Source organism: Sinohyriopsis cumingii, chromosome 1, assembly GCF_028554795.1.
Source record: "Sinohyriopsis cumingii isolate HCF-2022 chromosome 1, ASM2855479v2, whole genome shotgun sequence".
Taxonomy (NCBI): Eukaryota; Metazoa; Mollusca; class Bivalvia; order Unionida; family Unionidae; genus Sinohyriopsis; species Sinohyriopsis cumingii.
In genome coordinates, this window is record NC_142961.1 from 50,242,077 (window position 1) to 50,258,024 (window position 15,948).

The 15,948-nt window shown below is 36.1% G+C and overlaps 1 protein-coding gene across 1 annotated transcript; it reads left to right on the top strand.

Moving 5' to 3' along the window:
* On the top strand, positions 1–4,567 carry LOC149806848 (uncharacterized). Its single transcript, XM_089979744.1, has 2 exons — positions 1–852; positions 2,836–4,567. The coding sequence occupies exons 1-2, from the start codon at positions 634–636 to the stop codon at positions 3,085–3,087; spliced, it is 471 nt and encodes a 156-aa protein (XP_089835870.1). The 5' UTR covers positions 1–633; the 3' UTR covers positions 3,088–4,567.
* The last annotated feature ends 11,381 nt before the right edge of the window (positions 4,568–15,948 follow it).

Consider the following 15,948-nt stretch of genomic DNA (forward strand, 5'->3'; position numbering starts at 1 on the left):
TTTACTTTCCAATATTACATATTGTTTATACAAGCAAAATGTATTGTTATTCACAGTCATATAGATTTGGATACGTGTACAAATGAAAAGTGAAGAAATATGTTTCAGAGATATTTTCTTATGTGTACAAAATGAAGTGCGACGTTAATATTGACAAGATCTGATACGTATGAAAGAAAGAACTTCATTTAGATTCAAAGAAATTAGCCGCATGTAAACAAACTCGAAGCAGTAAGTGTAACTTCCATCGTTTGGAGTTGAAATATTACACCGGCAAAAGAGAACAGGGTCTCTGTCAAGACTCTATGAAACCTTTACGTTCACCATAAAAAAAATCGTCATCAATAGGAGATTATTATTTCAATGCGAATTTCATAATCTTTGACAGCGGGAGAGTTGTGAACAAGATTCGTACAAAACTGGGTGAAGAAAACTAGAACCAGAAAGGGATCTCAAAAACCCTTTGACTTTTGAAAGGAGGCAAAACATATAACACACGAGAAGGTCGTCTTCACAAAATAATCTACTTGAGGATTTCCAACAAAGTGATTTGACGAGAAAAAGACAACACTACCAGTTAGAGGTCGTAGTAAGAAACATATCAGGAAGATACAGTCTAGCACAGTTGATGCTATGGATGAAGAAATGGACAACCCAGAAATCCTTGATGATTACGAGGCGGCGATTAACCTGTCAAACAGCTGTCGAGAGTTTTACCTCAACAGGGTGAAGGCGACAGCGGAATTCAAACAGCTGGTCCATAGGCGTACACAAAAACAGCCTGGTCAATCTCGCGGGGGCACGAAAAAGACTAGTCTCGACAGGGCTATGGAAAGACTGAGGAATGAAATGGTATTTTGTTTGTTTGTCATATTCGTCGTTGTAGTTGCTACTGTTTTTCGAAATGTTCCTGTTGATCTGACGATAGAAAATTAAATTATAGTCGTTTCTATACTTAATTATTGATGTAGCTATTGGTGAAGGCGAGGATAACGGTTATTATTATTATTATTATTATTATTATTGCTACGGTGGCCTAAATAGTTAGAGCGTCTGCCTTCTATGTGGGAGGTCGCGGGTTCTAATACCGGCCGAGTCATATCAAAGACGTATAAAAATGGTACTAGCAGCTGCCTCTTTTGGCATTCAGCATTAAGAAGTTAGTGCTAGGACTGGTTGGCCTGGTGTCAGGATAGTGACGGTGGGACATCATGCTACATGTCTGCGACATGATGCTCCAGTACTAGACATCGCTATAAGCTGCCACACTGCAGACATCATAGCGATATGACTGAAAAAATGTTAAAGCTACGTAAAAATAGTCAGCATACATTTTTTATTTCGGTAGATAGCTTTATATATGGCTAGCATGGTACATGTTTAAGTATCTGAATATGTTGTGTCGTGTATCTCACACTTCCACTTTGTGCTATTATACAATTCCTATGATGAAGGGTTCCTTTTTACCACTGCATTACACCGTGCCTATTGTTTCATTCAGATTCTGACAAATTTTTGTGTTTTGTTACAAAGAGTAAAAACACACATTTTACATTGTTATTTTCATCTAAGTGATATGCATGACAAGTCTTTACAAGAGACAGGAACTCCTATATAATAGTGTGCGTCTACTGGTTTTGTCGTTTGTCACTTGGTATTAAAAATACTAGTATACTACAGAAATATAAAAATACCAGCAGATTAATAAAACAGCATACATGAGGCCGAATGTGAGGAAAATTTGGACAAAGGACGGTCATTGATGGATGAAATTTATTATAATATTCACCAGAAGAGAGGGGGCCCCGAGTGGCCGAGTGGTCTAAAGCGCTCACCGTTACGGATCACTGCCATCTCACCTCTGTCTGCGTGAGTTCGAGTCTCGGATTCGGCTAATGTGGTTATGTGAGAAAGCTTGCCAGTAGCTTCTCGTGGGTCGGTGGTTCTTTCCGGGGTTTTCCCGGGTTCTTCCTCCACCATTTATACTGGCCGCCATGTATAGCCTATCTTGTGCTGAAAAATGGCGTTAAACCCTACAACAATAACAATAACAATTCACCAGAAGAACCAAGGAATACACCCACCCCCATTCCAAGTAGCCACGCAATCGACTCTCTCAACTACATTGTATTTAATTTCTTGTTGTGTTTTTAAGGAATTTGTTTAGAGAGTCTTTCAACCGTCCTACGCAATGAAGTCATTTTTGGCATCGAATGACGGATAATCACTAGATGAGAACGAACTTTTGACTTTTATTATTGTCATTGTGACAAATGTGTGTCAATCGGAAATAGTTCTTCTGTCAAGTAAACTATAATCGAAACCCAGATCAGTAAAACAAAGCACTGAATCTCTAATTTTAATGAATGTTTTGTAGAAAGAGTGCCTAATAATAGTGCGAGACAGGGCACGGCGCCATAACCACGTTTGGCAGTAATTAAATACGAAGCCATACATACGTGGAAGTGAAAATTTATACCCTTCATTGATAATATATTATTAACACTTTTTATGTGGTTTATCTTGCTTATTTGGTTCAAGAACTTTGGTATTTTGTTTGTCTGAACAGTCTAAATATTTGGAATCGAAAATTTGATTGATGATTAACTATTTCTTAGCTTGGTAGTGAAAAGTAAAATTATTACTTTGTATGTGCATAGTGATTAAGCATGTAGTGAAACTTTTATGGTGGGGAAATTATACACCGTTATAATGGAAGGGATGAGATAAGAAATTTCACGTGGCCCCCCCCCCCCGTAAACTTGAATGCTTTCATCTTAATGATCAATAACTTGAAGATTAACAACAAATTAGTCTATTTCTTTTCTTTTTCAGGCTGAATTAATGGATCAGGATTTGAGTCTGATGGAACAGCTGTTGACTCTAAATGAACGTATAGCAGAAGTGAAAACACAGTTTATGTATAACAGTAGTTGTGAAACAATGTATGATAGCACACACAATTTGACGGACAGTGAACAGTCTCTCAACAGGACTAATGAGGACGTCATAGATTTGCCGTCGTGTTCACAACGTCACCAACTCCAACAAAAATCAGCCAAGTCCGAGGATTTCGAGAAAACTTGACGCAATTTTGAACGTAAACGATGACAAATGTGATAACACCATATTACATCTTTTTTGCTCTCTGACTGATTTATTTGAGCCAGTAAACCCATATTCAGAAACAATGATTAAAAAAGTTGAAATAGACACGAAACCTAAATGATAGCAATGGGCTGCAAAGGCAGACACTTCACTGTTCCTAGCTGACGGTCTGAATTGTATTCCTTGGACGGACCTGTTGTTCTCGGGTCCTCTCTTCTAGGGAATAAAGGACAAGATTCCAACTAAAGTCCTTTTTTCCTACCGGAGAACTATTGTATTATATGCGTCGCTGTATTAAGTCTTAAGTTCGCAGGCATTACCATCAAAAGCACGTTCGTGTGTGTGTGTGTGTGTGTGTGTGATATGTCTGAATCCTGAGTGCTTTATCACATCCTTGATTCATACAACTTTGTGTAGGACTTGCATTTGAGACAATGAAGACATCTTTTCATTTTGGGGTCAAAAGGTCAAGTTTACAGAGACTGAAAGAAGGAAAAACAATATCCATATCCATAAAACTATTTCAGTTCTGTACCACGTGCTTTAACTGAAATTTGTAGGTGGCTTGCATTTAAGACAAGGTAGACACATCTTGATCTGGGGTTGAATAGTCAAAGGCTGAAAGGATGCATGAAGGAAAACGATTTTCACAAAGTAACTAAAGTTCTATCCCTTGTGGCATTACCTGACTCTGCTGACGGCTTGCCTTTGAAGTAGTAAATGTACCTTTCGATTTGGTATAAATAAAACCAAAGGTCATGGCCACCGAGACTGAAAGAAAAAGTTGTTTCCGCAGACCTGACGAATTCTATGTCTTCTACCTCAGCTTGATGTTGTGGATAGCTTGCATTTATTTCAAGGAAGACCTATTGATTTCGGATTCGAAAGGTCAAGTATCCGACCGACGAAAGGAGGATTTACATAAAAGAAGTAAATATAATACACGGGCGTACAATGTACCGTTTATGGTACTGTTGTTCATAAGAACCCATAAAAACGAGACTTTTTAAACCAACAATTATAAAGTAATCATGGGGGGTGGGGTGATTTTTTAAATGGTTAAAGACACATCATTTGATCGACGTTTTAATGCAGTGAGACTTAAAGTGTCATTCATTAATTGGAATGATTGTTAGTTTGCACTGAATACTTACCCGTTTAGCAGTCAACTTTAAAGTAAATTGCTTATCTTTAAATCTTAAAGTTTTGAAAACTAACACATTAGCAGTCTATGATGTAATCCATGATTGTCTGTCTGTTTGTCTGCGGATCAATACCAATAGGTAGTTATTTTTGTGACTTGAATTTAAATGGAGACTAACTGTGGAAAGAACTATTATTTAATGTAATTTTATTACCTTGAATTACCAACTAAAATATGAACTAGAAAAAAATACGTGGTATAGACAAAAATGTGTTCATGTTTTTAATTATTTGTAATAAAATGTATATAAAATTATATATCTTTGGTTTGCTACACACACAGATCTATCTATCTATCTATATATCTATCTATCTATCTATCTATCTATCTATCTATCTATGTGACATTGAATTTAAATTTAATGTCACATAGATCGATTCTAGATAGATGGTGTGCAGCTTTATAATGATAATAAATTGGTTGTAACCGAGAGAATTGAGGGGTTGGAAGGGGGTTGAATTGCTTGCCATCATTGGTGAAGTTATAGCACCTTGTTGTATAGCACGCCTACTTCTCTTTGCGAATTGACACCCTGAATACCAAAAGTGCAGGGATCCACCAATGTGTTAAAGACAATGAAATAGAGAAGATGAATAAAACAAAATTTATTAATTTTGAAGAACGTCAACTGAAGAAAAATAGAAACTTAACAACACGCTCTATTTTCGACAGGGGTTTAAGGTTAATGTTGATTATTCTATTCTCAAAAAAGAGGAGTGGGAGAGAGAGAGGGAGGACTTCGCAGTATATAGAGTATTATCTAAGTTAGTTACAAAGTGTAGTTATCTACTTTCCTTTTTGTTAAATATATGAAATTAGAATCTTTTATAGTGCGCTTAACCTGCATCCAGTGGCGACTTTATCGCATCTTTCTGTTTCATGGATGAAAAAATGACGTTTGGAGCGTCAGAATCAATGCAATATGCGATTTTTTTTCTCCAACTTCTGGTGATAATCAAGCGGAATATGTCCACCCCTTTTGAAGTAGCTAATACAAATGTACCAGTACCAGACTAGAACATACTTATAATGGTGTGTCTCTGTTAAAACATCGAGTTTAATACCTTAGGGATCTACAAATTTTTGTGTGTCTCAGAAACTGTCATTAATATTGTGACCTATGAAATCTCACGGACATATTAAATTCATTTGTGAACTAAACTAAAAGTTAAACAATCATGTATTGCATAGACATCGACGTTGCAGAGCCATATTTTGCACATAAAACGGAACTTAGCAATATAACCGCGATTGACTAAATGTGTGAATATACTATAACACATTTTTATGGTATTTATTTCGATAAAGTTCTGTTTTTATAACACAATTTTTTAAAAACAACCACTCGACCACCCTGCGAACAGTGTCTTAATAATTTATGCAGAATGCAGTAAACGTACAAAGCCATTAAATTCAAGATTTTAACCTATCCTCCCATGTTTGCTTCCCAAGGGTCTTCACTTTAATTCATTCCACGTCATGCGTGTGATGTGTGATTTACATTTTTAACGTAGCTTTAATAATTTTAACATATCGCACGATGCCTTCAGTGTGTCAGTTTATAGTGATGTCTAGCATGATGCAGACATGTAGAAAGATGTCCCACCCAGTTACATTATCCTTACACCAGGCAGACCAGACCTAACACTGACTTGTTAATGTTGAGCACCAAGCGAGGCAGCTGTTCTAGTACCGTTTTTAAAAATCGTTGATATGATTCGGCCGGGGTTCGATCCCAAGATCTCCAGCATCAGAGGCAGACACTCTAACAATTTAGGCCATCGAAGTGGTCTGTTCCAGGTCAAAGTGGAAGGAAGTGAATCGACAAATCGGCAGGCGAAGACTCCCCATTGTCCATGAGAGAAAGTCATGAGCCTAGACCTATATTTCTGAGTAAATGTTTAGTAGAGTTTTATAGGCAATATTTTATATACGTGTATAAACATTAAATAATAATAATAATAATAATAATAATAATAAATATATTACATTCAGTATGGAGCTTTCTAATTGTTTAGAGGGTACAACTATTCAGTGGACCAGTGCAATCTCTTGTACCATGAGAGATACGCAATTGCGAGTGGTCTAAAGTACTGTAGTAAACGAACTGAGAATGCTGTTGGTCTTGCATGATGTCATACATTACATAAATATATGTATGTGGTTGATATCCTTTAGTTTCAAGCTCAATACAACAAGTATTTGCAGTATTAGTCTCCCAACTTGTTTCATGTTGTGCAGCCATTTTGGTATTTAGCGATAGCTTAAAACTTCTTTATACCCATGTGTGTACATTCGAGTGCGACACAAAGTTCTAAAGAGAATAATTATTATTTATTTTAAGGAATCAGGGATTGGATGCCTGCAAACACTGTTGTGTGACCTGACACCACCCCCCACCCCACCCCCACCCCAAGGAATACGAGAGCTCTATCACTTAATTGAAGCGATCTCTAATTCATTTGAACATTTTTTTATACATATTAATTTACAGAGTTGTCGAATTTACGATGTCGAATTAGAGAGCTCTCTAAGTTCATTAGAGAGCTCTGCGGTTGAATTAATGACCTCTTTTGTTAATTTGTGTAGGTCTCCAGTTTAATTAAAGAGGTGTACAATTCAAGACAAGACAAGACAACGCAAGAGGATTTTATTACACTCATGTTCTGAAGTTTGAAACATATGAGGTATACAAGAAAAAGAACATGAATGTGTGATGTTATTTTATAATGCCTAACAGAGATTACAAAATTCGGAAAACTCAATCTAATAATCTGCTAATATTTTTTAAGAGTCATATGTTACCTTTGTTCATTAATTAATTAATATTTGTTTTTCGTTAGTCCTAGAAATATGTAAAAAGAAGGTATAAATGTTCATCTTTCATCATGAGAATAAGAAAACGATAGGAGATAGTGATATTCGTAACTTATTTGACAGAGCGCACACATTATTTTTCGTTATAGGAAACATTAGCCCATCTGCCAGTTTCAACAGAAAACCTGCAACCTGTGATTTGCTGTCCTAAACTTTAGGGTTTAGATATATTTTTGGGTAATGAGAGATATATCGTTTCTAAATCCACACTAGTTTTAATAACCTGCAATTAAGACCTTTAGACGACGTATTGATCTTTTAGTCATAGATAAACTATTTGAGTGACATAAGAATTGATTTTTTTCATCACACAAATATTTTACTTTAGTATCCATTTTTTGTTAAATGAATTATCACAAAACTCTTTGTATAAGAAAGAAAACATATGATGAGACATTTTTCATCATGACTACTAACTAGTCTAGCCCAATAGTTTATCATGCGACTTTTAATAAATAATTAAGTATAGATATCAAGAGTTATTAATTGATGGCAATCATTTAATTAGATAGGTATCCAACTGCTGTATAGAGCTCTCTAATTTATATAAAGTGCCCTTTAAATTCAAATGAAGAGCTAACTAATTTCTCTTTGTTGAATATACGTATAAACGGCCGCCAATAATTAGAGGCTATGATGTTCTAAACCAAGGACAAAGTGTGACTCATTACCTGAAAGAACATGGGATTGTGACTGAAATGGGACCATCGTACGAAATCAGTTTATAATTTTGTTTTGTATTGTGTTTCGGATGGACCGGTAGTTGATTTGCACATTGGGGATTAACAAAAGAAATACAATCCAGTGCACTGTACACGTCTTGCTTTTTTTCAATTTTTTTATTTTTATTTTCCTTAGAAATTGTTTTATTGTTTGGAGGTTTTGTAACTAGTTGCTCAGAATTACTCTGCTAATGAGAGCAGAGTGAAATCAGTGTAATTTATTGGAGATTTCCGGTTTTTTTGTTTATTTCAACGCTTAAATCTCTTCCGGCGACGAACATTTTTCAAATGACACTCATTTGACAAATATCCGAGTTATGGTAATGGCTTGATTGAGCTATATCAAGATTGTTTGGGAATACATAGTTATTACGTCAGAAGAAAATAAGAAGATTTCGTTGTCAAGGTTGGAAATTCCGACTTCAAAGAAAACGTAATTTATTAGACGTCACTGTTATGTTGTTTAAAACAATGTAACCGATCCAAATTTCACGGTCTTGAGAATATTTAAGACATCGAACCATTGCTGGACATTTTTTAATGACGGGAGATGCCGAATAATGGGAATATGTATTTCGTTAAGCAAACACTTAATTTGGTCAGTGAATCAGATTTAAGGTATTCAGTGAATAGATCGAATCACAGGAAAATAATTTGGTGATCAATATTTTAAAGCATTTTTCCTTGCACTGTCTGAGTTAATTGTTCTGTTTGCTATTATTTCGTCAATTATACCAAGTAAATGTTGTTTGATAATGTATCATCTAGTCGTCATCTGACAGAAAGGATCATGCTAAAAGACACCCATGCTATTTTTATGTATTGTATTAATTATAAGAATCATCATCATCAATCATTAAAATACTGTAAATTGGCTACGTTAATTATGTATTGGATCTATCAAACAACAGCAAATTTGTGCTTAAATGAGACCAGAAACCAATGGAAATATTGGATAATAATAAAGGTACTATAGCAGTAAACCTTATTCTGAAGTATCATCTGCGACCGAAATGCCAATATTAAAATATTGGCCTATCTTCTAGGAGCTGAATTTCCGTGACCTCGTATGCAAAATTTCCGCGCCTATTGGGTTACTTTCGGGATGTGACGTCATAGCAGCGACTCCAGCAGCCCAAGTGGGAGTTGCCAGAGTAAAAGACAATACCGTTTTGCGTTGCTTACGGGTGTAATAAAACATTAAGAAAAGCCAGTGGACAACATTTTTTTTTTCTTTTCCGAAAGATAAAGGCATACTGAAAGAATGGATACATTATTACAGACGAGTCGATTTCAAAGCAACACCATACAGCCCTATGTGCTCGTTACATTTCTCAAAGAACTGTTACGACAGGGATTCAGAAAAAATGGCAGCTCAAGGATACGCAAATGCTAGGCTTAGACAAAAAGTTGGCTCTGTTCCAGATATAACGTTGAATATTTTAAATCCTGGGAAAAGTGTTGAACGTGCGAGTTACGAAAATAGGCAGAAGGCCGAGTAAGTGACCACAAAATGTAACAATCAATTCACAGATCTTTTATCTACACCAGCAGTGCTAAAAATAAATCGGATAGCCCGACACCCTGGGTCCCTCTGGTTTTAGTTCCGGCCCATCCTGTATTCAAAATGAGGTGCCCGTCAGGCTTGTCGAAACAAAAATTGTTTGCCTGAGGAAACTTTGATCGCGCTGGTGAAATTAGTAAATGTATTTTCAAGATGTTGACATGCATGCCTTAACACGGCACAATCTAAATGAAATCAATACTGTCCAAGGTGAAATTTAGATTTGATTTTAATCAAATGGAGGCTTTGCCAAAAATAATATTCTAAACCTGTCGTGTTTCGAGAAAACACAATTTTCAGTAATCTTATAAAAATTAGAAATTTTAAAAAAAATCATTGTATACATGTAGTATGTATAAACGGTAATCTGTAATGATTGGAACTGATATAAAATTATTCCTTGGGCAGTTTAAATAACAGCGATTAAAAGAAAAGAGGTCAAAGTTTCACATTAAATGGCTGACAATAGAAACTGGGGGGGGGGACTATTGACCCAACCCCTTGCCCCAATGTGCGAGCGCCCATGGGACGTACCTTTTCTCCATGTGATACGCCTTATTATTCCCCCAGGACAAGCCCATTTTGCATATTCTGGTCAGCTCTGGCTAAATTGCAAAATAGCTAAAGTTTTGATTTAAGTACGCAAACAATAAAGCCAATGTGACCGTTCCGGTGGCCTAGTGGTTAGAGCGTCCGCCTCGGATGCGGGAGGTCGTGGGTTCGATCCCCGGCCGAGTCATACGAAAGACTTTTAAAATGGTACTAACAGCTGCCTCGCTTGGCGTTCAGCATTAAGAGGTTAGTGTTAGGACTGGTCGGCCTGGTGTCAGGATAATGTGACTGGGTGGGACATCATGCTACATGTCTGCGGCATGATGCCCCAGTGCTAGACATCACTATAAACTGCCACATTGCAGACATCGTAGCGATATGACTGAAAAATTGTTAAAGCTACGTTAAAAATCAAAATCACATCACATCACAATAAAGCCGATGTGACTGATGAACATATTCCATCCTTGCATTGATCTTGTGAAAAGGACTGCCCTTCGGACATACTTCAAGGAAACCCTGTTCGACAGTGTGTGTGTGTGTGTGTGTGTGTGTGTGTAAGCACCAGCAATTGATTGCCAAAATAAACGATGCCTATTTTGTTGTTACTTACGATGCCATGGACTTCAGGTTTAAGTCTTAATGCATGTAACACTGTTTGCTGAACAAAATATTTATTCAGAATTAGTTCTTTAGGGCCACATATACTGCATGGTATATTTTGTTTTATTCCTTTTAATTTAATTATGGTAATTAAACTTTACATATACGGTCGAGGAATGTCAGGTGTTAACTGGCCGAGTTTCTTTGGCGGAAATGGAGATGCGATTTTTGTTTGCAGAGAAAATTTCACAGTGATCATTCATTTAAGCTAATTGGTGACAATTGTATTCTTTTAATTTTGTTATACTATAGTACTGTTGTAGTTGTTTAAAAACATCTGAACTTTACTTGAATAATGTTTAATTTTCACGTTCTATTTACTGAAAAAGAAAAAAAAAGAAAAAAAATGTTGTGTGATATTAATTATTTCGTCCAGTGCCGGATTTAGACGTGTGTGCGTGTGATTTGAATTTTTAACGTAGCTTTAACAATTTTTCAGTCATATCACTACGATGTCTGCAGTGTGGCAGCTTAGATTGTGGATTGCATACGTTATATCTATTTATAAACGGTTTGGGGTTGGTTTTTTCTTCTTCTGACAAATGAAAATTGACAGACATAATGTAGTTATCGGGACTTCGCTGCGAAAAATTTAGAGATATTACGAGATCGAGATGTAGATGAGGAAATACCCCCAAAATCAGGAGGTTTTTCTCCCGGCTTGAGAGTTGACAGGTATGAACTGTCCGGGCTTGTGGAATTTCAGTCAGGGCTTGAGTTTATTTAAGTCACCTGCCCGGGGCCTGTGCCTAAAAAAATTCTTTTAACACTGACCAGTACAGTACATAAACTATTATATCAGACTGCAGATTCAAGTTTTGAATGTGCAACCCAAATGTGGTCTCCTTACGTCTGCCTCGCTCGCCAATGTTTATGTTTGTATTCGAGGACTGGCTAGTATTGCGTCACGGTACCACGTGATCTGTCGTCTCATTAAAACTCGGAAAAACTCGGCAATTTACGGAATCGTGGTATCTTCCATGCAATAAAATCACTACCCGCTTACGATATTTAATTTATAAACATGTCAGTCGAATTAAAATCTGTAGAGAATTACATACGTAGAAGGAAAATTTTGATTTCTAGTCTCCTTTAAGCCTTGATATTCCCTGTACGTTCATGCGCAATCAAGCCGTGTGTTAATCGCTTGATCAGAGCACAGTCGACGCAAACACTGGAAACACGATCAGAAGGTAAGATATATGTACGGTGGACTGGTATTATGAATATTCTTGATGAATTCGTGAAAGGGAGTGTTACAGTGAAAATAACTAGATTTCAAGTAGTAAGCATATCCAATATTTGTTATATTTCTGAAATCTAATCAGGATACGAATTCTGCTATCAAGAAAAGAGGTATATACACGTGATGGTTTCAGCAACAGAAGCAGATGTACAAAATGCTTACCCTTACACATTCCATGACGTCAAACATGAGATTTCTTGCATCAAGCAGATTCCATCACTTAAAGAGAAGGACTGAACGTAGACTACCAAGCTGCTCTGCACCACTTTTATATTTTGCTCTGACATTACTAGCCCGCATTTTGTTTGCCCCGACAAGGTTACGCTCACCTAGAGCTTGCCCGTACGTACAGAGATGTGCTAAAGTTACTTTATAATACAAAAATGACTACGATAATCATCATTTCGATTAAAAAACAAGGTTAATAACAAGGCCACACAATTTTGTTTATTTAATTGCACAAAAAATAACATTCGAACCCTTGAGTTACGCTATGCCACAAAAGTGCTCTTGACTCAGGAGGTAGCGAAATTTGTATTGACGGATTTAAAATTTAGTTGATGTTTGCAGACATATATGTAATTCTTTCATGAAACAATATTCCAATTGTTGATTCGAGTGAATGGTGAACAGAAACCTACCCTTACATCCACGACAGCTCTCAAATTAATGAAGGAAGGTGTTATAGTCGCATATCACTTCGCACGCACAAATTGTAAGTGAGCATAACTTTGTCGAGGCAGGCAAATTCGTCTCGGCGAGCGTAACTTCAGTTTGTTGCAATGCCGAAAAGTCACGATGGAACGATGAATAAAAAATATGTAAGAAGTAAAATGAATCATAGATTATGAGTTTGGTGATATTTTAATTCTTTAAAAAGAAGAACACTTCCTTTGCTTGGACTATCTTTGTCGCACATACACGAACTGAATAATGTACCCATCAGACCGTGGGGGTCAGTTGAAAAGAGTGTCTACAAGATATAAAAATAAAACAAACGTAGTACCTACAGCTCTGTTAGCCAAATGCGAACTGCTGAGTATGTGCAGCAGTGCATCAAAGTAAAACTCTACCCGCCAGCTAAAGCGGTGTAGTTAGATACACGTTCTTCCTATTTATTCTGTTTCGAAAGACGTAGAGACCAGCAGTTTTATTTTTCCTTACACACACACACACACACACACACACACACACACACACGAGTGGTCAAAAGCGCTCTCCGTTACGGATCACTGCCATCTCACCTCTGTCTGCCTGGGTTCGAGTCTCGGATTCGGCTAATGCGGGTATGTGAGAAAGCTTGCCAGTAGCTTCTCGTGGGTCGGTGTTTTTTTCCGGGGTTCTTCCTCCTTCATTAATACTGGCCGTCATATATAGTGTGCTGAAAAATGGCGTTAAACCCTACAACAACAACAACATATATATATATATATATATATATATATATATATATATATATATATATATATATATATATATATAATTTATTAAACATTATAAATATATAATTTAGCAATGAAGATTATAAATAATCTTATTGTTAGAACTTTTCAGACATGGCTGACAGTATTCAAACAGAGAATCCAAATATTTGTTTACTAAACGTTCATTTCAGAATTAATATTGAAATATTCCCCATTGTACCCTTATTGTACAAGTTCCTAAGCTTGTGAAATGTTTTCAGATTTTAAAATTGTGAACTTTCAACAAATATTTGATAAATAGTTCAAAAGAAGCACCATAGAGAGGACAGTACATTTTTCAATTGCACAATATTATAATATATTTTTGTCAGAGTTCTGCAAATAAAACATAAAATTATAAAATTTCAATTTCATAGTTATGGGTAAGACAGTTTTTATATTTATTATATATAAAGCAGCTGAGGAAAAGAAATGACCAAACTGCAGTATAAGGAAAGTTACCTCTGAGAATTTGAAATTATCAAAAACCTTGTAGACAAAATACCTTAAAGAGGGTTCAGCCCAACCAAACCAGTTTTTGAGCGCGTCCACGATCATTCTCAACGTTTAAATGAACCACAATAATGGAGCTAATTTTGTGTGTGGCTAAAGCAGACTTCAGTTCACCAAAAAATTTCAAATTTTCTTAATTAAACCGATATTGTTTAATATCATTCATAGTATTACTCGGTTTGTAACTAAGAGTTATTCACTTAACTTCGTGAAGGATTAAATTACAGTCATAATATCCCACATTCATATATCCTGATAATTGTCTTGTTTTCATCAGTTTCTGGGGAAAATTTGAGGGCCTCTTCAATGTTGAAGAATTTTCAAGAATAAAACCACTCATATATATGCTATATAGACGCCCACTATAAGCCCATAAGCCTGAGCGTTATATGCTATGACGTCCGTCCGTTTGTCCGTTACCAATTTCGTTTCTGCATAATAATTCGAATTGTCAATCATCCACAGTTGCCAAACTTTGTGAATGGGTTACACTTGTAGTAAGGAAAGCCGTATTAGCTTAGAAAAACGTTTTCTGCACTATTGCTGGAGTTATCCATCGGTCTACAGTTACAAAATCTTCGTAGATAGCTTCCACTCGCATTCGGGAAGAAACTCTATCCGTTTCGGGGTCAACAAATCGAAGATTACGATCACTGTGACTGAAAGAAGAAAAATTGTTTATGCACAATAACATTAGTTCTATATCACAGACCTGGAACAACTTTTGTGGATAGCTTACACATGAGTAAGAAATAAATCTAAGGTAGAGAGCTATTTTTTTTTTAAATCTCTGGTTACATTTCACTTATACCTGAAAAACTACTTTATGCTATCATAAAGATAACCTCTTGTGAATAGCGCACTTTATGACGTCTGACGCAAATTCCTCATAATGAACCAAAAAATCCCCAAAATCTTACAAAACTATAAACGAAGACGTAAATATAAATAGCACATACCCCAGATTTGTTACATTATCTCTCGAGAAAGACGAGGCCCACACGCTGAGAGCTGTAAGAAAATAAATTACATCTGGTCGCATGAAAAACGGGTTATTTAAGTCTTGCAGGAAAATACTAGAGAAGGCATATTGTAATGGAGGTGTCTCCAAACCCAACATGATTTATATATCAGCTAGCTGACGTTCTGAATATGTTAGCCAAGCAGTTTGATTCCTCTCTCTTTCTCTCGCACACACACAAACACAAATACCTAATAAAGGTATTATTGTATGTGGCCGTGTTTTGAGCCTTAATACAATCTGCATTGAGAGTCCTTAGCTTGACTTGGGAAAACTGCTTTTACGTACAAATTTAGATATAAAAAACTTAAACGATGTTCTTTACCAGCTTAATATTAGCATTAATACTTAAAATGTTTATTTTACTAATATAAATAATGTTTACTGAGTTGTCATGGCGTCATTGACTGACATGGCGCTCGACATCTGCGAGATGAATCGTAATATTCGATAGTACAACCTTCTTAGCCTTAGCAAAGGAAACATTACGAAGCTTTACTAAAATGCATGGAATCAATATCATTATATTTGTATGATTTTCCTAACTAAACATTTTTTGGGTGGGTGTTTAACTTAAACCATTTAACTACTTTGTAAAAAAAAAAGTTGCACAGTATTGCTCTACTAAAGCGCAGAGATCAAAATCAGTCAAATTCATCTGAGATCTTCAGCTTTGTTTTACAACACTGTTCCGATTTCAGAACAAACTTTCGCTTGAAGAAAACGTTTGAAACATACACTGTGGAAAATCTGTAATGTGACACGTAAGGGGGCGTGAGTGAAGAAATATTTACAACTTTGGCAGCGAACATTTCCCTCTTGCTGTTTTAACTCAGAGATTGGTATCGGCGCCTGATCAATCTTCGAGCCCTGACGCTTGCATATGCAAGGATAAATGCAACGATTCCTTTTATCGTCTTTAATATTGCTGGAGTCGTAGAAAGCCTTCTTCAGGTACTACACCTATATCCTGTGTAATACAATAACGTCTTCTATATTTATCTCTTCCATCTTT

Coding starts and splice junctions, on each gene's coding strand:
- LOC149806848 (XM_089979744.1), top strand. CDS start 634: ATGGATGAAGAAATGGACAACCCAGAAATCCTTGATGATTACGAGGCG. Junction 853..2,835: donor AAAGACTGAGGAATGAAATG/GTATTTTGTTTG, acceptor TTTCTTTTTCAG/GCTGAATTAATGGATCAGGA.